We start from the raw sequence: 25399 nt of genomic DNA, 5'->3' as shown, positions 1-25399 counted from the left end.
ACTTAAATTTTCTCTAGTGTGATTAGCAATTATTTGCTTTTCTAATTCTTACTACAATTAATAATCTGTTGCCACCCATGAGTTTGCGCAGATAAATCCCAATAATATTATTATCCCTCTGTTTAACTTTTGTTATTGATAATCAGAATTGAGTGAACTTAACAAGAGAAGCAGTGAAACAGATGGTAGCCACTTTGATCCTGATTAGCGGTCTTCAAGTCGGTCTTGACAATGAACATGAATGTTTTGTATTTTTAATTGAGAAGTGTGCCTTGGAAGTGATGGAAATCCTGGTGTTTATTGTGTTGTGTGTAGTCTCTATTATTTTTGGTTCCAGCACTTCGTATGCTTATGAAAACTATGAACGTAAGTTTTGATATTTTAACGATCAAAAATGACTTTGTAGGGATTTTCTTCTTTGAGGTATTACTTGTAATCTATTCTATATACCTAAGTATATATATATATATATATATATATATATATATATATATATATAAGTAACCTGTCGTGTTCTTTACTTGGTCTGTCCTTCACGATGCAGATCTTCCCCTAGGTCTTTTACCGTACTGCACTCATATCTATATTCCTATAACCCCATAGCATCGATTAAAATATCCTAAAACTATTACTTTGCACAATAACTTCAATACTCAAATTTACCATCTCAATTGAAATGGTAGTTCAATGTATAAATGAACATGAAGATTTTTTTCTCCATTCCCAAAATTCTTGAACGATGTAGTAGCTTGTACAGGTACCGCATGTTATGGATTCACTTGGTAGTTTCCAAAAAGGGCTTGCCGCTTGCAATCTAGTGCCCCGCAATCTTGGTTGATTGTTTCAGGTTCTACCACAGAGAGTGTTTCTTGACTATCTTATCTAGTGAAGAAGCCTATTATGTTTCTGAGCTCATTTAGCACTTAATAATACAGCCATCATCAGCTCTTTAGCTAGTCTGTAGCAAGTAATCTTAGCAGTCTGTAGCTATGTTCAGGTATTAACTAATCGCCTTCCCTGTTCTGTTATCTCGTCATCTGGATCAACTTTTCTAACTAAACTAACCTTCATACCGCTTACGGCTGCCTTTAAACCTCGAATGTCAGGATACATACTCTATCATTTATCTATGTGTCTTACGATAAGCATTGGAAAATGCTTTGTGCTTAGAAATACTGCAAACGTCTTCTTAAAAGGAGATCATTTGCCAAACACTGCTACCATTTTCATCATTTTTTATATATTAATTTTAAATTGTAATGCTTAATTTCTTTTCATTTATTCTATTGACATTTCTATTTATTCTGCGCTTATTTCGGGCATCACTCTGATTTAGTTTTTTTATCTGCTTTTTTAAGTTTTGTTTTGAAGAGCCAGGTTGATCGTAGTCGGAACAAACAATCAAGATACCAAACCGTTCATGGAGGTTTTTTAACTTCTCGTTTTATTCTCGCTTCCTTTATTTTGTCTCGCATCTGAGCAGCTGAAATATGGCATATGTTCTCCCTTTATCATTATACGTGATCAAAGCTTCATTGAAATTATACTTGGAATACAGATTAAATATTAGTGAAGGTAGTATGGCATCATTGTCTAACTCACTGTGCCTTCACATGCACAAGTTGCACCTTCTCGTACTTTGGCGATTTTGTTTCAATATTAATACAATCACTGGGAAAATTTTCTGTATACTTATTATTATTAATAATTCAAATATTTTGATAATATTGTAATCAGTTTTCTTCTCTGTTGCAGTTGGCAGTAAATGCGATACTTCAGGAGCCCCTGGTATTTGCAAAAGAGTTAGAGACTGTCCACAAGCAGTAGACTCGATACGAAAACACCAGAAATACAATTTTAAGAGATGTTTTTTTGACAATATGGTTGAATACATATGTTGTCCCGACAGTGTGGAAAAGAGGCCTACAGAGATATATCAACAAAGAAAATATCAGCAAGGTAAGAAACGTAGCTAAAAATATTTTTTGACATATTTTAATACTTGTTCAGTATGATCGTAAAATATCCTTGTCTTTATTCTGAGCAGTAGACTTGTATTACATTTATTTTAACTTTACGGATATGAAGTTGTAACATCATTACTCTTTATTATAGGCATTAATAGGTTCGAACAACCTCCGTTCTATACTATGTCCTCCTCCTAAGTGCCTTCTCTGTTGAGGTTGGCGATCAATATGGCAAATTTCTCTCTGTTCGCGGCTTGATGAATTAATTCATTTCCTCTTGTGTGGGTGCAATCTCTGATGTTTCGTAGCCAAGATTTTTTCTTTCGTCCTATGCCCCTTTTACCTTCAATCTTGCCTTTCAATATTACCTGGAACTGCCTAAATTTCCTATGGCGCATTATGTGTCCTATATATGACGTCTTTATAATTTTGATAGTATGGTTACGTGGTTCAACACAACAACCACAAATATTTTCAGAGCAGCAGTTTGCAAAATACAGACTGCCATGATGGCCGCCAACATCCAAAACGGATAGGCTCTACAAGATGAAGAAGATAGGCATTAACCGGCCATTTAACCTCAGTAATTCCGAGAATATCGATTTTCAGTCTGGCCATTTCTTTTTGAAATTATGTAATATAATAACGTTTTACGTTCCAATTTTTAAATTCCTCCGGGGGATTCTTAGCACCATCTGACTATCAAAAATCTGACGGGGACTGAGGCCCTTATTTTGTATTTCAATTTTCATGATGATTATACTAGGGAATATGGGAATAGTAATGGAGTAGTTTAAGATTGTTTTCTGCATCGTAGTTTTAAAACTTCCATATTCATTTCATATAATATCCAATAATAGATCGATCCAGGATCATTTTCCTTTGTACCGATTTATATAGTTTATCACGTTGGGAGACATTTGGAACAATATATTTTTTGCTTATAGGGGGTTGAAAGGGGGGACTGAACAGTTACTGGGCTGGAGATAGGGTAAGCAAATAAATGGAAACGTTTGCGAACGGCTGCTCGTGTTTTGGTTGGAGAGCTAGGTCGTGGATAAAAGTTTCGTTATTTAAGGGACTGGAGAAACTAACTATGAAAAAAGAAATAAAAAATACTTACAGAAATATCCTGGGAACAATACACAAGAATGCGTTAGGCTTTCACGGCCATCGTCTAACTTGTCTTAAACTGTTTGTTCGGGCTGTTAGGCCGTTGTCTTCTGAGATTAGTTCTCGACATTTCGCCAACACTAGGGGTTGGCATCTTCTGGAGATGTTACTGCTTCGCTTGTAAGCTGAAACTGACGCCGCGTTGTACTATGGAGGCCATATTTATATTTTTTTATTTTTTCTACTCGGCTCCCCGATAGATAGATAGATAGATAGATAGATAGATAGATAGATAGATAGATAGATAGATAGATAGATAGATAGATAGATAGATAGATAGATAGATAGATAGATAGATAGATAGATAGATAGATAGATAGATAGATAGATAGATAGATAGATAGATAGATAGATAGATAGATAGATAGATAGATAGATAGATAGATAGATAGATAGATAGATAGATAGATAGATAGATAGATAGATAGATAGATAGATAGATAGATAGATAGATAGATAGATAGATAGATAGATAGATAGATAGATAGATAGATAGATAGATAGATAGATAGATAGATAGATAGATAGATAGATAGATAGATAGATAGATAGATAGATAGATAGATAGATAGATAGATAGATAGATAGATAGATAGATAGATAGATAGATAGATAGATAGATAGATAGATAGATAGATAGATAGATAGATAGATAGATAGATAGATAGATAGATAGATAGATAGATAGATAGATAGATAGATAGATAGATAGATAGATAGATAGATAGATAGATAGATAGATAGATAGATAGATAGATAGATAGATAGATAGATAGATAGATAGATAGATAGATAGATAGATAGATAGATAGATAGATAGATAGATAGATAGATAGATAGATAGATAGATAGATAGATAGATAGATAGATAGATAGATAGATAGATAGATAGATAGATAGATAGATAGATAGATAGATAGATAGATAGATAGATAGATAGATAGATAGATAGATAGATAGATAGATAGATAGATAGATAGATAGATAGATAGATAGATAGATAGATAGATAGATAGATAGATAGATAGATAGATAGATAGATAGATAGATAGATAGATAGATAGATAGATAGATAGATAGATAGATAGATAGATAGATAGATAGATAGATAGATAGATAGATAGATAGATAGATAGATAGATAGATAGATAGATAGATAGATAGATAGATAGATAGATAGATAGATAGATAGATAGATAGATAGATAGATAGATAGATAGATAGATAGATAGATAGATAGATAGATAGATAGATAGATAGATAGATAGATAGATAGATAGATAGATAGATAGATAGATAGATAGATAGATAGATAGATAGATAGATAGATAGATAGATAGATAGATAGATAGATAGATAGATAGATAGATAGATAGATAGATAGATAGATAGATAGATAGATAGATAGATAGATAGATAGATAGATAGATAGATAGATAGATAGATAGATAGATAGATAGATAGATAGATAGATAGATAGATAGATAGATAGATAGATAGATAGATAGATAGATAGATAGATAGATAGATAGATAGATAGATAGATAGATAGATAGATAGATAGATAGATAGATAGATAGATAGATAGATAGATAGATAGATAGATAGATAGATAGATAGATAGATAGATAGATAGATAGATAGATAGATAGATAGATAGATAGATAGATAGATAGATAGATAGATAGATAGATAGATAGATAGATAGATAGATAGATAGATAGATAGATAGATAGATAGATAGATAGATAGATAGATAGATAGATAGATAGATAGATAGATAGATAGATAGATAGATAGATAGATAGATAGATAGATAGATAGATAGATAGATAGATAGATAGATAGATAGATAGATAGATAGATAGATAGATAGATAGATAGATAGATAGATAGATAGATAGATAGATAGATAGATAGATAGATAGATAGATAGATAGATAGATAGATAGATAGATAGATAGATAGATAGATAGATAGATAGATAGATAGATAGATAGATAGATAGATAGATAGATAGATAGATAGATAGATAGATAGATAGATAGATAGATAGATAGATAGATAGATAGATAGATAGATAGATAGATAGATAAATAGATGGTTTATTGGTAATAAATGAATACAAAAGTATTTTTTACAAGTCAAAGAAAATCAAATATACGTCAATATAGTTAATATACACATAAATATAAACACAAAACATAGATACAGTGTTTTAAATTATACTGTTGACAATTACAACAAATTAAAATCGGAAGTAAAATACTCCTCATATGTAAAAAAGGCATTCACTATAAGGTAACTCTTAATTTTTGCCTTAAACTGACGAAAATTAAGAGCTTTTATTCTAGCTGGCACTAAGTTGTAGAATTTTATGACTAAATACCTTGAACCATTTCTGGATCTCTCAAGACGTCTAAATTCTGGTATAAGATTATTGTTAAATCTGGTGGAATACTTGTGAAAATCTACATGCGCATTGTATTGACTAAGATTTTCTTTAATACGCAACAGACACTGCATAATGTATACATAAGGTAAAGTCAAAATTTTTAAAGCTCTAAAGGAGTTTCTACAGTCTGCTCTAACAGAGCCCAGAGATAATACGAACACACTTTCTTTGTTGTGCAAACACTTTATCAATATGACAAGAGTGACCCCAGGAGAGAATAGCATATGTCAGATGGGAATGAAAATTACTATGATAAGCTGTTAAAATAGTTTCCCTGGAAGTCACCTGTACAAGGTTCCTAAAGAGGAAAAGTTCTCGGGAAAGCTTTTTCGATAGATTAACTATACGTTGTTCCCAGGTTAATCCTGCATCCAAATATATCCCCAGAAACTTCGCTCCGGTTACACATTGTGGTAGAGCAACGTTTTCAACACAAGTGTTATTTCTTAGAGTAAAATTAACACTTTGTGATTTAGAAATGTTCAAAGAGAGACGGTTAGTTAAAAACCAATTGAATAAGTTTTTTTCAGATGTTTGGTAATCAAGGGTGTCGAATTCAGAAGGCTGATAGCTTGCATAGAAAGTAGTGTCATCAGCAAATAAAACAGTGTTAACTGTTTCATTTTGAGAGTACACTAAATCATTAATATAGATAAGAAATAATACTGGACCCAAAACCGAGCCTTGACGGACACCAAACAACAGAGATTGTTTTTGAGAATCACACTGGTTGAACATATTGATCACGATTTCATAGATATGAATCAATTAGTTGAATAGAATCACTATGAAAATTATAATAAGGAAGTTTTCTAAGCAGAATACTATGTGTGACACAATCTAAAGCCTTAGTAAGATCTAAAAACGATGCAAGAGTATCAAGATATTTTTCAAACCCTTCCAAAACATTGCTAGTGAAATGATCAATATATAAATATTATGTTAGTATTTTATAAGTATTAAATAGTTTAATGTAATCTCTGTGTACCAGAAAGACAATTACATTTATCATTTCAAAACTTGAAAATTTTGCGTTGTAACTTTGAATGAATTTTGTCAAAATAATTTTTAAATTAAAAAAATCCTTTTAATTTGAAATTCAAATGTTGTTAACTTTTATCATTTTCATAACGTCTAATAATTTAGAAATATTTCACAAAAGATTAAAACAATTTCTACAATTTTTCGAGATTTAAGATTTTCGAGAATCTCAAACCCAACATCTTGTCTCGTCTTGAAACTTAATACAAAAGTCTTGTCTCGATCTCGTCTCGAATTCAAGACGAGATTCTCGAACTCTCGAATCTTAACGGCATATCTAAATGGATTTTTTTGTCGTACACCACCCGCTTCCTTTCACTTCATCCATCCAACCCTGATTCTACTGTATGCATCTCCATTTGGTTCCCCATTACTCTGTAATTACAGAGTAATGGGGAACTCCAATTGGGTATTTACATGACATTTGTTCCAGAGAAATATTATGAATGAAATTATTACTTGTAATGTTCTGAATTCCTTGAATTGTGATTCTGTTAATTAGTGTTACGTAATCGTGGTTAAGGAAACTAAAATTGGTATAGATAAATGGGAAAAGTATTTTTCTTATTATTTTAGCTTGCGATGAAATTAAAACAGAACCTAGACCAAATATTACTTTTCACATCGGAGAAGACGCTTCGGACAAGGAATTTCCACATATGGTAAGAATAAAAAAATACTGTTTATTGTTAGTATTGTATATTGCAAGATAAATATTACAAGATATATAATTATATCGCCAACCGCGGAAAATTGACCGTTAAGCAACTGAAAATCGAGTTCACTTCATAGTTCATAAGAAGGTTAAAACGGTTGCTGCATTCATATCTTAATAGTAAAACTTTCTTTAAGGTACTAAATATGTACGCCTGTTCCGCGCTTAGATATTCATTTGATATTGTTAAGAGAACAAAACAGAAAATCTTCAGCGGAAAGCGAGAACATTTTTCACAAAGGCACAAAAACCTCATCCACGTAATTCAGTAGAAAGAACGACATTACTGCGGTATTTAAGGAAAAGACTTATGGATATAGATGTGCAATTAGAAAAATAGATTACTAATTTAAAAAGTTATTTTTTAATTAGACTGGATCTACTTTACATCGCACGATTTGCGCAGTAGACACGACACCGCTTAAACTGATGACACTACAAAAGCATAGCTAAGACTGTGTCAACAATATAGCGTCAAACTATTGGTTGATATCAGGAAAGATATTTCCTGAAACAGAACGTTCCTTACTTGCCATTTAGGATCAGTTCATTCCAACTAAAAATTACCTAAAATATATTGTCAAATATCCTCAGGTCCAAAACGACAAATGCCGGTAAGGATGTCAAGCACAAGAAACCATCCAACATCTTATCGGGAGCTACTAGAAGTAATGGCAGAACTCAGCTGGAAAGATCCTTCATCCAGAGATAGCTAACAAACTGGGAAACATCTTCCTTATTAAAAATACGTCCCTGAAAGTATGGTTGGGAATGACAACTTCAAGCTATACTGAAACCGCACTGTGCTTACAGACTAAACAGTGGCGCATAATAGATCAGATATCATAATAGTTAATAGAGTAATAATAAAGACAAACAACACTAATTGACGTGGCGATACCTAACAGCAATAATATGCAGAGATAGCTAACAAACTGGGAAACATCTTCCTTATTAAAAATACGTCCCTGAAAGTATGGTTGGGAATGACAACTTCAAGCTATACTGAAACCGCACTGTGCTTACAGACTAAACAGTGGCGCATAATAGATCTGATATCATAATAGTTAATAGAGTAATAATTAAGACAAACAACACTAATTGACGTGGCGATACCTAACAGCAATAATATGCATGTTAAATGTAACGGAAAGATCGCTAAGTAAAAAAAAAACTGCAAATCCAAATAGTGAAGAATAAAACGAAAACAGACAATATTATATTATTTTCTCTACTTCTGGTGTTTGCCAGAAAAACTTTCCCAGAAAACATAAAACAGGTCGGTCTGAGTGAACATCTTTATAAGTCTAGATGCGTACGAAAATTTTTGGGAGATAATCCAGTATACTGTGTCACATAGGGCTGGATAATACTAAAAGAGTTACATCAGAGCTTTTTTTTCACACCGTTACTATGTGGAATGAGTGAATTTACTGGAATATTAGTAAAATACAAGAACACTCATGGTATATCAACACTCCACACGGATACTTATGGGAGGGTTACCGGTTACAAAAGTGTGGAAAGAAAACAATAATCTGGCTACTTCATCTTTAGTGTAGTTGTTTTTCGAAAATCCACGTATTTTAAATACGAATTCCGAAGTGGAAATCAAGATCTTAAATATTAAATATAATAGATACCATTGAAATGCCACAAGAAAATGGTTTCAGATGCGTATAAAGGAATAGTTTGTAAACAAAGATCTGCAAAGAATAACTGGATCGAGAGAAAACTATGAAAAGTGACAACCAGTGGGTTATCATATTCGCTATAAAATAAAATAAAATTATCTTTAATATAACTAGAAGAATCAAAAGTGTATTATTCTACTTAGTAAATTTTGTTTTCAGGTAGCCCTTGGCTACGATGGCAGCAATCTTCCACCGGGAGAACTCAGCTGGAATTGCGGAGCAACTCTAATCTCCCGAAATTTCTTGCTGACAGCGGCCCACTGTGTATTTAAACAGAAACCTTTAAGAGCTCGTTTGGGAGTAACAAAAATCAACGATACCCATCATCAAGATATCGATGTTAAGAGAATTAGAATACACGAGTCTTACGATCCGTTAGGGAAGCAGGGTGATCTTGCCATTATCGAGTTAAGAAGAAATGCCACTTTTTCCGATAGCGTGAAGCCAGCGTGTTTATACTGGAAACATGACGATCCTTTAGGATTAATTGTAACAGGATGGGAGAAAACGTCTGTCTGTAAATATTATGTTATAATTAGACTTTACCTTAAAAATTTTACTAGAATTTTACTTTAAAAAGAAAATGTTAGTATTTTTTAGTTTTAAAAATTTTTAGTTAACGAAGATGATAGAAGTATAATTTTACAAAAAGCCAAATTGGTTCCTGTATCTATTAAATCATGTAACAATACATACTCTACTAGATCTTTGGGTATTCGAACAATTCAAAACACACAAATTTGTGCTTTTGGAAATGCCTCCGATGCCTGCTGGGTAGGTTTACTTTAAATATATTAGCAAGTTTGTCATTGATTAAGAGTAAACTAAATTATCTATTGTTACTAAATGCAATGCCATTTTCCATACCTGTTTGTCTGAGGGTGGACTTTATTCTTACCACATCTTGTTGTATACAAAGTTCAAAATGACCATCTTAACTCAAAATAAGCCAAAATTTCTCCGCTATTTGTATCATTTCCAGGTTTCTATGTCCAACAAATATTCTCGATGTTTCTTCTCTAGTTTCCTTCATTATATCATCTAGTACAATGTTGAACACGATGGGGCCTAGTACACCTCCTTATCGTAAGCCATCATTGACTCCAAACTCGTCTGATTCCATATTATCTGTTCTTACTCTGTTTATTGTGTTCTTGTATAGGCTCATAATAGCTTTTCTGAGTTTGCTGTCTACTTCTCTGTTCCTTAGGTTTTTGTCTATTTCGGTTCGCAGTGTTCTATCAAATGCTTTTTCAATGTCTATAAAGGCTTGCTATAGTTCTGTGCTTGTATTTCGTGCATTTTGTATTAGCTGCTTGAGTGTAAAAATATGGTCATGGATGCTACTTCCCTTCCTGAAACCGCTCTGTGACTGTTCCATCTTATGGTATACTTCTTGTAGTAGGAAGGGATACTCAGGAGGGTTATACCTCTGTAGTTGCTACAGTACCCTCTGTCACTTTTTTTGAAAATGGGTAGAATAACGCCCACTTCCCAGTCTTTTGGGATCTTGCTCTCATTCCATGCTTTATTGCAAACTTTTCTACGCATTTCATTTCCATTTTCTCCCATATTTTTTAGCATTTTCGCAGTTATCTTATCACAGCCAGATGCCTTTCCTCTTTGGGGCCTTACTATTATTTCTCTTATTTCCTCTATTGTTATTTCGTTTTTATTTGGGTTCTCATGTGGGTTTTCTTCAGTGTTGTCTATTTCATTATTACAGTCTTCTTGAGTCAGGAGGTCTTCGAAATATTCTCTCCACCTGTTCATAATACTTTCGTTCTCGCAGAGGATGTGGCCATCTTTATTTTTAATTTTTTTTTTTTGGTGTTTGTTGTCTGTTCTCTGTTCTCAGGCTTCTCAGAGTTTTGTAAAATAGTTTTTGGTTAGTGTGGTAGTCTTTCTTCAGCTTATTCCCAAAATCCTCCCAGCTCTTCTTTTTTACTTCAATCAGCATGTCTTTTACTTTTGCCCTCTGTTGCTTATAGTTTTGATAGCTTTCTGCATTCTGGTTCCCTAGATATTTCTTCCAAGCTAACTTCTTGGGTTTGACCTCTTTTTTTATTTCATTACTCCACCAATTCGTACATTGTCTGTTTATATTGATTTTAGCCATTCCGCAGATTTGCTTGCCCCCATCTAGGAGAGATTCTTTAAGTTTTGCCAAGTTTCTTCTACGCCATAGTTCTGATTTAAGTGCTTTTGTAGACTATTGTTCACATAGTTTTTGGATTCCTGTGCTATTTTCTTATCTGCTAACTTGTATGACCTAATAATTGCGTTGGTGAGGTTTCTTGGGGTTTTGTCTCTTTTTCTTGGTACCTTCTGTGTGCGTTTTTTTGCGTCCACAACGATACTAATTCGGGATACTAGATACTACCAGGTAATGGTCGCTATATGTTTCTCCCCCCTGACTCTGAACATTTTTAAAACATTGTCTTAAGGGTCTGTTCACCAATACATAGTCAATGATGGACTTTTCTCCTCTACTCTTGACTTCTCTGGTATATTTGTGCACATCTTTGTGTTGGAAAAACGAATTTATAATTATCAGGTCATTCTCTCTACAAAAGTTTATAATTCGTTGACCATTATTATTTCTTATTTGTTCTCCGTGTTGTCCTAGTACATCCGAGGATTCTTGGTCTTTTACGCCTAGTCTACCACTGAGATCGCCAATTATTATTATGTTGCCTTCCGCGCTATCTATGATCTCTGTCGTCTTTTCCCAAAAAATGTCCTTGGTGTTCGCTCTTTCGGTATCATTTGGTCCATATATAACAAAGATGTTGACTGGTTTCCTCTCTTCGGTTATCATCTTAATTTTCAGGATCCTTTCGGTGATACATTCCCAATCTTTAATGCTACTAGTCAAGTTTCTATTGATAAGACAACCAACTCCTTCACGTGATCTTTCTGACAGGGGTGCTCCTCTGAGTATTCAAAAATGGCTATTTTCCAGAAACTGTGTGTTCTTACCTTTTATTTTTGTCTCTGTAATTCCTAGTATGTCTATTATTGCCTTAGCAAATTCTTCTACAAGTTCAGCCTCTTTGCCGTTGAGACCTGTTACGTTCCATGTTCCTATTGTCCATCCTTCAGGTATTCTGGTTTTTTCAGTTGCCGTTGTTTTCACGCTTTTAATCTCATTGATTGCAGTTGCTTTGTGAATTTGTAAGCGTTTCTCATCTTTCTTATCATTTAAGTTTCCATACTGGTCTGATTTCCATACTGATTTGTATAGTGCAAAAACTTATACATACTTAAAAACAGTAATAATCAATCGATAAAGCTTAGATGACGATATCAACAACAGATTGGAAACTACAGGCAAATTATTCCAAGCACTAAATAGAGGATTCCTCAATAACAAAGACATGTATAGTATCTGCTACCATACGGAGCAGAACACTACATCTTAAAAGGCCGAAAACAATAATCGTTAAAAGAACAGAGAAACAGAAAATGAAATAAGAGAAAAGCTGAGAATTAAACTTTTTCTGGACACAATACAGAAAAAGAAATAAGCAAGTAAAGAGAGTACGGGAGGCCCAATTAATAGGATAATATGATGAAAATTTCATTTCAGTATGAAAAAGAAAAGTCCAGTACGGGGCAGTGAAAGAAAAACTTTGTAAGATGAGTATTCTTGAAAATGAAGAGTCCGTGGAAATCTTTAGTAGTAGTAGTGTAATTGGTATTATTTTAAAATAAAATTGTATTTATATTTTAGGGTGACTCAGGAGGTCCTTTGCAAATCAAAGAGAGGACAGGAGCGTTTTCAATTGTTGGAATCGTATCCTATGGAGCAGGTTGTGGTGGGAAAATCCCTGGTGTATATACTCGAGTCTCTCAGTTTGTAAATTGGATCGAAAAATATGTGTGGCCATGATAAATAAAGTGTTTAATAGTTCTGGATATTGTTTTATTTATAAATATAACAAAAACTGTAAATCCGTTGTTTTTAACCAATATTTGTGGCAAAATATTTTGACCAAATATTTCTAAAGATGTTCTAAGAATGAAACTACTTGATAATAGTAAATAATCTACTATTTTTATTGAGAATAAGCCCCAATTTTACTTACTACCTTTAATTCTACTAAAATAAATTTATTTTGAGGTTTGTGGAAATCGTTCTTAAAATACAAAACATTTACAATGTTTTGTTTTTTGAAAACGAGAATCAGCACATACTTAAATTTTCTCTAGTGTGATTAGCAATTATTTGCTTTTCTAATTCTTACTACAATTAATAATCTGTTGCCACCCATGAGTTTGCGCAGATAAATCCCAGTAATATTATTATCCCGCTGTACAACTTTTGATATTGATAATCAGAATTGAGTGAACTTAACAAGAGAAGCAGTGAAACAGATGGTAGCCACTTTGATCCTGATTAGCGGTCTTCAAGTCGGTCTTGACAATGAACATGAATGTTTTGTATTTTTAATTGAGAAGTGTGCCTTGGAAGTGATGGAAATCCTGGTGTTTATTGTGTTGTGTGTAGTCTCTATTATTTTTGGTTCCAGCACTTCGTATGCTTATGAAAACTATGAACGTAAGTTTTGATATTTTAACGATCAAAAATGACTTTGTAGGGATTTTCTTCTTTGAGGTATTACTTGTAATCTATTCTATATACCTAAGTATATATATATATATATATATATATATATATATATATATATATATATATATATATATATATATATATAAAGTAACCTGTCGTGTTCTTTACTTGGTCTGTCCTTCACGATGCAGAACTTCCCAGAACTATTACTTTTCACAATAACTTCAATACTCAAATTTACCATCTCAATTGAAATGGTAGTTCAATGTATAAATGAACATGAAGATTTTTTTCTCCATTCCAAAAATTCTTGAACCATGTAGTAGCTTGTACAGGTACCGCATGTTATGGATTCACTTGGTAGTTTCCAAAAAGGGCTTGCCGCTGGCAATCTAGTGCCCCGTAATCTTGGTTGATTCGTTTATTGTTTCAGGTTCTACCACAGAGAGTGTTTCTTGACTATCTTATCTAGTGAAGAAGCCTATTATGTTTCTGAGCTCATTTAGCACTTAATAATACAGCCATCATCAGCTCTTTAGCTAGTCTGTAGCAAGTAATCTTAGCAGTCTGTAGCTATGTTTAGGTATTAACTGATCGCCTTCCCTGTTCTGTTATCTCGTCATCTGGATCAACTTTTCTAACTAAACTAACCTTCATACCGCTTACGGCTGCCTTTAAACCTCGAATATCAGGATACATACTCTATCCTTTATCTATGTGTCTTACGATAAGCAGTGGAAAATGCTTTGTGCTTAGAAATACTGCAAACGTCTTCTTAAAAGGAGATCATTTGCCAAACACTGCTACCATTTTCACTTTTTTTTATATATTAATTTTAAATTGTAATACTTAATTTCTTTTCATTTATTCTATTGACATTTCTATTTATTCTGCGCTTATTTCGGGCATCACTCTGATTTAGTTTTTTTATCTGCTTTTTTAAGTTTTGTTTTGAAGAGCCAGGTTGATCGTAGTCGGAACAAACAATCAAGATACCAAACCGTTCACGAAGGTTTCTTAACTTCTCGTTTTATTCTCACTTCCTTTATTTCAGCTGAGCAGCTGAAGTATGGCATATGTTCTCCCTTTATCATTACACGTGATAAAAGCTTCATTGAAATTATACTTGGAATAAAGATTAAATATTAGTGCAGGTAGTATGACATCATTGTCTAACTCACTGTGCTATGAGATGCACAAGTTGCACCTTCTCGTACTTTGGCGATTTTGTTTCAATGTTAATAAAATCACTGGGAAAATTTTCTGTATACTCATTATTATTAATAATTCAAATATTTTGATAATATTGTAATCAATTTTCTTCTCTGTTGCAGTTGGCAGTAAATGCGATACTTCAGGAGCCCCTGGTATTTGCAAAAGAGTCAGAGACTGTCCACAAGCAGTAGACTCGATACGAAAACACCAGAAATACAATTTTAAGAGATGTTTTTTTGACAATATGGTTGAATACATATGTTGTCCCGACAGTGTGGAAAAGAGGCCTACAGAGATATATCAACAAAGAAAATATCAGCAAGGTAAGAAACGTAGCTAAAAATATTTTTTGACATATTTTAATACTTGTTCAGTATGATCGTAAAATATCCTTGTCTTTATTCTGAGCAGTAGACTTGTATTACATTTATTTTAACTTTACGGATATGAAGTTGTAACATGATTACTCTTTATTATAGGCATTAATAGGTTCGACAACCTCCGTTCTACATTATGTCCTCCTCCTAACTGCCTTCTCTGTTGAGGTTGGCGATCAATATGCCAAATTTCTGCCTGTTCTGGGCTTGATGAATTAATTCATTTCCTCTTGTGTGGGTGCAATCTCTGATGTTTCGTAGACAAGATTTTTTCTTTCGTCCTATGCCCCTTTTACCTTCAATCTTGCCTTTCAATATTACCTGGAGCTGCTTAAATTCCCTATGGCGCATTATGTGTCCTATATATGACGTCTTTATAATTTTGATAGTATGGTTACGTGGTTCAACACAACAACCACAAATATTTTCAGAACAGCAGTTTGCAAAATACAGACTGCCATGATGGCCGCCAACATCCGAAACGGATAGGCTCTACAAGATGAAGAAGATAGGCATTAACCGGCCATTTAACCTCAGTAATTCCGAGAATATCGATTTTCAGTCTGGCCATTTCTTTTTGAAATTATGTAATATAATAACGTTTTACGTTCCAATTTTTAAATTCCTCCGGGGGATTCTTAGCACCATCTGACTATCAAAAAGCTGACGGGGACTGAGGCCCTTATTTTGTATTTTAATTTTCATGATGATTATACTAGGGAATATGGGAATAGTAATGGAGTAGTTTTAGATTGTTTTCTGCATCGCAGTTTTAAAACTTCCAAATTCATTTCATATAATATCCAATAATAGATCGATCCAGGATCATTTTCCTTTGTACCGATTTATATAGTTTATCACGTTGGGCGACATTTGTAACAATATATTTTTTGCTTATAGGGGGTTGAAAAGGGGGACTGAACAGTTACTGGGCTGGAGATAGGGTAAGCAAATAAATGGAAACGTTTGCGAACGGCTGCTCGTGTTTTGGTTGGAGAGCTAGGTCGTGGATAAAAGTTTCTTTATTTAAGGGACTGGAGAAACTAACTATGAAAAAAGAAATAAAAAAATACTTACAGAAATGCCCCGGGAACAATACACAAGAATGCGTTAGGCTTTCACGGCCATCGTCTAACTTGTTAAGCTGTTTGTTCGGGCTGTTAGGCCGTTGTCTTCTGAGATTAGTTCTCGACGTTTCGCCAACACTAGGGGTTGGCATCTTCTGGAGATGTTACTGCTTCGCTCGTAAGCTGAAACTGACGCCGCGTTGTACTATGGAGGCCATAGTTATATTTTTTATTTTTTCTACTCGGCTCCCCTCCACTGGTTTCGGCGTGAGAGGGCGTGTCATCGTTCGTAGCTTTTCTTTTTTCGTGTTTTGCGGGAAGGGTGTTTGTGGAATTTAATATTGGTGTCCATGTTTTGTTAATTTTTAGTCCTTCTTCTATTCGATTAAAATTATTTGGATGCTTATATATTTCCACCGCTTCCCGATATAACCGTGGGTAGTACTGTGATGTTTTATCCAGCATCTGCGTTTCTTCAAAGAGTATCCGATGTTCTCCGCTTCCCAATGCGTGTTCGACAACGGCAGATTTGTCGATATGTCCTAAACGACAATGGCTTTTATGTTCGTTTATCCTTGTGTTTGTGTGTCTTTTCGTGGTTCTCACATATACCATTCCACATGTGCGTGGTATTCGGTATACTCCGGCCGTTGCTAATGGCTCGCGTTTGTTCTTCACCGATCTTAAACAGTCCTTGATTTTCTTTGTATGATTTAAAATGGTCTTTACATTGGCTTTTTTAAGTATTTGCCCAATTCTGTCTGTTACCCCCGATATATAGGGCAAGAACGCTTTGCCTATACATGCTGTTTCTTCGTCCTTTTTTCTAAAAACGTTGTTAATCGCTTTATGTATTTCTCTTCTGGTATAACCATTAGAGGTGAGCGCTTTTTCAATATGAAGAAGTTCACTTTGCAGATGCTGTGGTTCACAAATTCTCTTTGGCCTCTCCGCCAGAGTTTTGATGATACCTTGTTTTTGGCCTGGATGATGATTTGAGTTCCTGTTTAGGTATCTGTCCACGTTTGTAGGTTGTTGATACACTGTATGCCCTAAATAACCTTCCTTTCGATTTACTAATACATCTAGGAACGCTATTTGTTGATATTTCTCTGTTTCCATTGTAAATTGAATATTTGGATGTAGTATTATACAAATCACAAAAGTGTCATCGACGTATATAAACCATATCCTTGGCTTGTATGCTGACTCCATTACCCTCTTTTCTAGATGCTCCATGAAAAGGTTGGCTACGACCGGGTTTAGTGGGCTTCCTATTGCTACTCCATCTACCTGTTCATAAATCTGGTTTTCCCATGAAAAGTAGGTGGTAGTGAGGCAAATGCGGTATAATTCCACCATATCTTTGGGAACTAGTCCCTCAATTAAATTCAGAACGTCTTCTAGGGGAACTCTTGTAAATAGGGAAACAACACAAAGCTAACAAGAATGTCAGGTTCCTCTAAAGTTATTCTTTTAGTCTTTTACAAAGGCATCGTTTTTTCCTATGTGTGGTTGTAAAATATTGGCCAGATATTTAGCAGGGCTGCAAAACGGAGACCCTATGGAGCTCACAATAGGGCGTAGAGGTACATCGTCTTCGTGTATTTTCGGTAAGCCATACAAGCGTGGTGGGACTGCTTCGCTGTTGCATATTCTTGGCTTTGTATCCCCTGGTATGGACGAAGATTTTATAAGTCTATTGATTTTCCGTAGGGTGACTGCTGTGGGATCTATTTTAAGTCTTTTATATACCGCAGGATCTAGAAGATTTTGTATTTTCGTTTTGTAGTCGGTTGTATTTATTACGACGGTGGCGTTTCCCTTTTCGGCTGGTAAAATTACAACATCTTTGTCTACGTTTAACGATCTTATGGCACATGTTTATTTGTCTACAAGACCAAGACCAAATAATTCAACATATAGGTTAACATAATTTCTTAATTAATATTTTTTTGAAAACGATTTCTAAATTGGAAATCTGAACGTCAAAACCAAATATAAAATGTTATGTTTACTACAATCCATTGTAGGTTAATCCCATATAAAAACAATATTTAACTATTTCAGTAATTTGAATTTTACTTTCATCTTTTTTGTTATGGTCCACGGTTTGCCGTCATATAAAATTGTTGGAATCGCCATTGTTTTATAAAATTTGATCTTTGTATCTATTCTCGAGTGTTTCTTATGGATTTTCTTAAAACTATGGAAACTTATGGAAACTAAAATTGGTATGGGTAAATAGTAAAAGCATTTATATTATTTTAGCTTGCGATAAAATTAAAAAAGATGGAGTAGATATTAAGTATATCACACTTGGTGAAGACGCTATGGACAAGGAGTTTCCACATATGGTAAGAATGAAAATATACTGTTTATTGCTATTATTGTAAATATTATGCGGTATACAATAATATACCTACTTATATTTCCTAGTTTGAAAATCATTTTAAAATGAGAATTATTATTATCATTACGAATCTAAGTATGGCATAAGATGCTGTTATCTAAAATAAAAACTCACTTTCCTCATTCTCTGTATGCACTTCTAAGATCCTATCTTACCGATCAATACTTCCAGGTCCAGGAAGTACCTCAGGGTAGTATGTTGGGACCAACTTTATACTTACTCTATACGGCAGATATTCCCACAAGAGTAAACAGCATAATTGGTACCTATGCAGACGATATTGTAATAATGGCTTTTAGCTCGGTTCCTATTACAGTACATATAACATTTACTTTACGTAGGGAGGGTGTATCATCTGTGCGTATAATTAATATCATAATATATAGAAGAAGTGATGTTAAATACTTGGGAGTACATTTTGACAGCCAACTAAATTGGGAAAAGCTCATCTGTACAAAGTGACTGCAACTGGAATTAATATATAGGAAAATGTATTGGTTCATGAACCAAAAATCCAAATTATGTTATTCTACTTAGTAAATTTTGTTTTCAGGTAGCCCTTGGCTACGAAGACAGCGATCTTCCACCGGGAGAACTCAGCTGGAATTGCGGAGCAACTCTAATCTCTTCCAATTTCTTGCTGACAGCAGCCCACTGTGTATTTAAAGAGAAACCTTTAAGAGCCCGTTTGGGTGTAACAAATATCACCGATAGCCATCATCAAGATATCGATATTAAGAGAATTAGAATACACGAATCTTACGATCAGTTAGGGAAACACGGTGATCTTGCTATTATCGAGTTAAGAAGAAATGCCACTTTTTCCGATAGCGTGAAGCCAGCGTGTCTATACTGGAAACATGACGATCCTCGAGAACTGCTTGTAACTGGGTGGGGAAAAAAGTCTGTCTGTAAGTATTGTATTGTAATTAGACTTTTACCTTAAGAAATTTTACTAGAATTTTACCTTAAAAGTAAAATGCTAATATTCTTTACTTTTAAAATTTTTAGTTAACGAAGATGATAGAAGTATCATTTTACAAAAAGCCAAATTGGTTCCTGTATCGGTTTCATCATGTAATAATACATACTCCTCTATATTTTTGGGTATTCGAACAATTGAAAACACACAAATTTGTGCTTTTGGAAATGCTTCCGACGCCTGCTGGGTAGGTTTACTTCAAATATATTAGCTTGTTTGGCATTGATTGATAGTTGACTCTAATCAAGTAGGTAACTACTACCGCCATCTACAATATTTATTTTGAAAGTCAAAGTTTGTTTATGTTAGTATCTATAAATCACCTGACCGTGATAGACACCTGTGAATTGCCTGAAATAAGTGCCCATAGTTTCTATGGAAAAACAAAAAAAAAGATGAGAAGATATTTTTTTATAGGATTATGTATTTTACACAATTATTAGCCTTTGTTATAATTTCAAAATAATTGAAAAACTCACTAAAAATATCACCTTGAAGTCATGTCCACTAGCTAGAGTGTACATCATGCAATATTTAACTTAGAATTCCACTCTTGTGGTATGTTTTATGAGTATAATTTTCAGAGGGGTGGTAGGTTTTTTGTTTACATATTAAATATATATATATATATATATATATATATATATATATATATATATATATACTTATTTAAAAATTTCTTTATAAAAGGTATATATTAAAACACTCTATCGGGCTGCATCACAGAACGTTTTCGGAATTAATATTCCATCATCAGTGATATCTGGATGTACATTTTTTGAGTTGGGTAAAAACCCGTTAAATGTTGTTAAATTGAATTTGAGTTACATTATTTGATCTTATATACTAGGATGTTTAAGTAACAACAGGAATTGATAACATGACAATGTAAGACTCCACTGGAGGTTGCTAGTCCAGAGACAAAGTGTGTACAAGGACTTGTTGATAGCAACTTAGGAACTTAGGTTCCTTGTGGAACATATTTTTTGTTATTTTCTTGTCAAAGATTTATTATTTATTTATGGATTTTCGAGGACATTTTTTATGTACTTACCTATATTATTTTAGTAGAAATAAATAAATTTTATTTATTGACATAATATTACTTCTTCAATTGGAAATTTTATTCTATTTCAAAAGTACTTTTTGCCGATAAGGACGACAATAGGGATAAAACTCCTTTATCTTTACCAGAATTTATAGGTATTGACAATGATGATATTATTTATGATTTACTAGAAGGTTCAGATTTGGAATCTGATTACAATGACGAAGAGACGTATTCGCTCGAACATGTAACGGTTGAAGACCAAATTGTTAAAAGTGACTTGTCAGAGTCAGTGAATTGAAGAAATTCAGCCATAAAACAGTGACGATGATATGAGTGAAGATGACATTCCATTAGCTCAGCGTATTTTAGCATTTTCATCGAAATATAAAAATCAAGAGAAAAAACCAATAAAGGCTGAGAAAAAAACTGGAAATGGTGCAGTAATGACAGCATGTATTTGCCAGCAACTTTGCCACAGTTTAGAGGAACAGAAAATATTTATGTTCAAGAAAACAATCCCATTAATTATTTTTTATCACTGTCCACTGCAGACCTAATGAATGATAGCGTCTTTCAGGCCAATTTATATGCTGGACAAAACAATAAATTAAATTTTGGTTTTACAAAATATGAGTTAGGTACTTATATATGCTTTCTTGGGCATAAATTTATATTTATGCTATTTTGAGGTTTTTACATTTCGTAATGTAAATCAAAATAACACGGACAAATTGCGAAAAATCAGACTACTTTTGGATAAAATTCAGAAAAACTTCTTGGGTGCCATAGATCCAGAGGAATACCAATCAGTTGATTAGCAAATTATTCAACAAAAAAGGAAAATTAGGTATAAAGCAATAATTACCAAAAAAAACCTAAAAAGTTTGGGTCAGAGCTGGAATTAGTGGATATATGTATCGTTTTGAGATTTACCAAGGAGTTTCGGGAGACAGGAGTCAAATTAGTAAACTTGGAGCGTGCGCTGATGTAGTTTTGCCTCTAACTGACGACTTAGAGAGAATCAATCATAAAGTATTTTTTGATAATTTATTTTGCTCACTTCCCCTTATCAAAAAACTGTATAAAAGAGGTATAAGGGCGACAGAAACTCTCCGATTGAATCGACTACAAAATTGTAATTCTGTTATAAAAACAGATAAACGAATGAAACAAGAGGATAGGTGAACTTCATCCGTTGTAAGTACTGAAGGTGGCAATATATGTAATTGTTTCTAAATGACTAGACAACAAGACTATTTACATTGTTTCTAATTGTGCTGGAATAGAACTTCAGAATAAAACAAAACGCTAGTGTAAATTTACCAAGACAACTATAGAAGTGAACAAACCATTTTCTGTTCAGTTTTATAACAAAAACATTTGAGGAGTAGACCTGATGGACCAGTTGTTGACCCTATATCCTCTAAGGAGAAGAAACAAACGCTGGTACATAAGAGTTTTTATGCATTTTGTGGATGTTCTTGTTGTAAATGCATGGACTTTGTACAAGAAAAACGGAAATCCAAAAAAAGATCTGTTTGAATTTAAAGCAAGTATTGCCAGAGCATTAATAAATTTGAGAACGCAGAAAGAAAATAAACGAGGTAGACCGTCGTCTGGTACACAACCTCTCATTTTGAAGAAGAAACCGAATCATCATGCACCCCCTGAAATTAGACAAAGTAATTGGGGGCACTGGCCACAACCCTAATTGATACACCAAATGCTAGAAGATGTCACTCTGAAGCTTGCAAAAGAAGAACAAAAATACATCTGCAAAAGGTCCAACGAGCCGCTGTGTCCATCTTGCTTTGAACATTTTCATATCAGTAACTGACGCTTCCGCGATTCCGCAAGTGCATAGTGACCCCTAGAGTGAATGGACTATTTTTTAGGTTTTAAGAAAAAAATTTCACGCTTTTACACTTACTATACTATTTTCTAATGTTAATTTTTAATATTTCGCAATAAAATAATTTTTCTAAGAAAAAAAAATTTCCTTAAAATTATGCATGAGAGGGTTAATGCTGCCATCTTCACTCCAAACACAAAAAAGTGGTACAGTAGGCGCTACTGTAGACTAGCGCCAAGCTTCATACTATGATTTCCGTGACGCTCGCCTCTGCATTATACTATAAATAAAAAATAAAAAAAATACTGCCAGTATAGAACCTTCGCTTCAAAAAACTAAAACAGTAGTAATCACTAAAAAAACAACCAAATGTTAATTAAAAATCGATGACATCAAAACTGAATAAGTAAAGGGAAGTAAAATGCACAGTCAGCGATCAACTAAACTACCAAAAAATAAGTAAAGACACAAGAAGAAAATGTAACAGAATTGCTAATAGAGAAGAAGGAGAAGACGAACTTCCACTTTTTGTGCTTTCTTCTAATTATAGATCATATTTTAGGTCTATCTTTTTATAGGTTTCTTTTCTGTTGTCATTTTATGGCTCTGTGGATGAGGATGTTCAACTAAAGTTAGTCTGTTAGTTTGGGTAGTCTGATTGACACCATGAGTATCACCATGACAAGACGTTTACTATGAGTTTCAAATCAAAATATATAAAAAAAATATAAAAACAAATACAAGGACAAAATAGAACAATAAAAAACAAAAACATATGGGAATGAACTATGATGTAATCAATTATGTATAGCAAAAAAGCACATCTCAAGATTGACTAAGAACACTTCATAAACAAATTATAGAATAGAGTCAAGTATGAAGAAGAATAGAAAAATGCATCCGAATACTGAATTCATTACTGTGGTCTAATAAAATAAAGATACCAAACTTCGCGTATACAGAGCAATTGTAGAACCAATTACCACATATGGTGCCGAATGTTGGACGATGACAAAGAATGAACGAGATAAAGTAGACGTTGTGGAAATGGATTATCTTAGAAGGTCATGTCGAGTATCGAGAATGGAAGGAATCAGGAATGAGGAAATACGAAACCGTACAGGAATTAGAGATACTCTTTCAGATAGAATACAAGGTAGGCAATTACAATGGTATGGTCACGTGATGAGAATGGAGGAGGAGCGGTGGCCAAATAAAGCCTTAATGTATGTTCCGCCAAAAAAAAGGAAAAGGGGAAGACCACCAAATTCCTGGAGAAGAGAAATTACAAAAACAATGCAATCTAGAGGCTTGGAAGAGAGAGATTGGGGAGATAAGAAAAGATGGAGACTGAAATGCGGGAAGCGGCAATCGCCGTAGGACCCCCGTTATATGATGATGATGAAGAAGAATAGGCGGTAGACAGAAAAACCTAGCAAGATGGGGATTGCCATGATCAAACGAGCTGGAAAGAACAGTTGAGAAAATTAATAATTGTAGAAGTGAAAACTAGGGAAATCCTTATTAATAGTAGTATAATTAATGTGTATTCTTTTAAACTTAAATTGTATTTATATTTTAGGGTGACTCGGGAGGTCCTTTGCAAATCAGAGAGGATGCAGCATTCTCAATTGTTGGAATTGTATCCTATGGAGTAGGCTGTGGTGGTAAAAACCCTGGTGTATATACTCGAGTCTCTCAATTTGTAGATTGGATCGAAAAATATGTGTGGCCATGATAAATAAAGTAGTTGTTAGTTCTGGATATTGTTTTACTTATAAATGTAACAAAAACTATAAATCCTTTATTTTTTTACCAAATAGTTGTTTGGTTGTCTGTTGCCACAAGATACCTGTGGTTTTACAGCATTGATTAGACTAAATGTTCCTAAAGATATTCTAAGAATGAAAGGATATGAACAACATGTATATAATTTACTATAAAAGTTTATTTTCACGTTTCAATTTCCACATCATAAATCATTCTTAAAATACAAAATACTTATTTACAAGATTTTGTATTTTGCTTCACCTAGAACTTATGTTTCTATTATTCATGATTATTCTTCTTTTTTCATTTAAAAAAGTCTGCAAGACTAAGTACTGGGAATATTGGTTATTATGTTTCTGACAATGACTCCCACAATCTATTAATTATGACTCAATGACTATTTATTAAAATATTCCCACAATTAGTGAACCATCTATATAGTCTGCTTGCTCAGCTTGTAAATATTTTGATAGATTCATTGTTATACAACACAATTCCTACTTCTCAGTATTAATAGATAGAATAAACTTACTGGTGAAGACTTCTTTTATTGAAAAAAGAAGAACAGTTATGAATAGTGGGAATATATATTCATTAATGTTCATTAAAAACTTTCCATTTGTAAATATTAATCTATAAACGATTACAAAATTTCAAAAATTAAGTTTTGTTTTAATTGTTAATAAACTGCATGTGAACATGTTTTTGCCTTATTTTTGTAATTTCCAGCCTCTGCTAGTTGGTGAAAATTTATTCATCTTAGCAAAAAGTAATTACTAGATTTACTAGATAGTTGAGTACTCAGCGAACTCAGTATACCTGTATTACTCATAAGAAATCACTGTTTTTATCAACAAAAATAAAATTATATGGATAAAAGTAAAAATTAACTCATTAATATACAAAATAATAGTTTATTGGCATACAAAATCTACATACAGCTCTTAAAATGATCATATCAAAGGCTCAAGAAACATGTATCTTACAGCCAATTCAGCTATTACCCAATCCATTTAGAAAGTCTTCCAATTCCTTATCAAATACTTGCTCA

General features: G+C 33.3%; 1 protein-coding gene across 5 annotated transcripts in view; it reads left to right on the top strand.

Annotated features, from left to right (window-relative positions):
* The window catches only part of LOC140437780 (trypsin-1-like), a 39927-nt gene extending 15587 nt beyond the window's left edge, over positions 1 to 24340 (top strand). For 2 of the 5 annotated variants that reach the window (XM_072527500.1, XM_072527504.1), the window contains 6 exons: positions 1756 to 1959; positions 14956 to 15159; positions 18552 to 18637; positions 19247 to 19604; positions 19705 to 19862; positions 24161 to 24340. In XM_072527500.1, the coding sequence (XP_072383601.1) occupies positions 1756 to 1959; positions 14956 to 15159; positions 18552 to 18637; positions 19247 to 19604; positions 19705 to 19862; positions 24161 to 24316 (1166 nt within the window). In that variant the 3' untranslated portion in view covers positions 24317 to 24340. Of the gene's footprint in view, positions 1 to 158; positions 367 to 1755; positions 1960 to 7212; positions 7299 to 9204; positions 9563 to 9661; positions 9820 to 12781; positions 12965 to 14955; positions 15160 to 18551; positions 18638 to 19246; positions 19605 to 19704; positions 19863 to 24160 lie in introns of those variants that run through there. The other 3 variants (XM_072527501.1, XM_072527503.1, XM_072527502.1) reach the window with 3 other exon arrangements.
* Positions 24341 to 25399: the final 1059 nt, after the last annotated feature.

The sequence above is a fragment of the Diabrotica undecimpunctata genome, chromosome 3 (genome assembly GCF_040954645.1).
Source record: "Diabrotica undecimpunctata isolate CICGRU chromosome 3, icDiaUnde3, whole genome shotgun sequence".
In the NCBI taxonomy this organism is placed as follows: domain Eukaryota; kingdom Metazoa; phylum Arthropoda; class Insecta; order Coleoptera; family Chrysomelidae; genus Diabrotica; species Diabrotica undecimpunctata.
The sequence above is the reverse complement of the archived record's forward strand: the minus strand, read 5'-3'. Positions and strand labels throughout refer to the sequence as shown.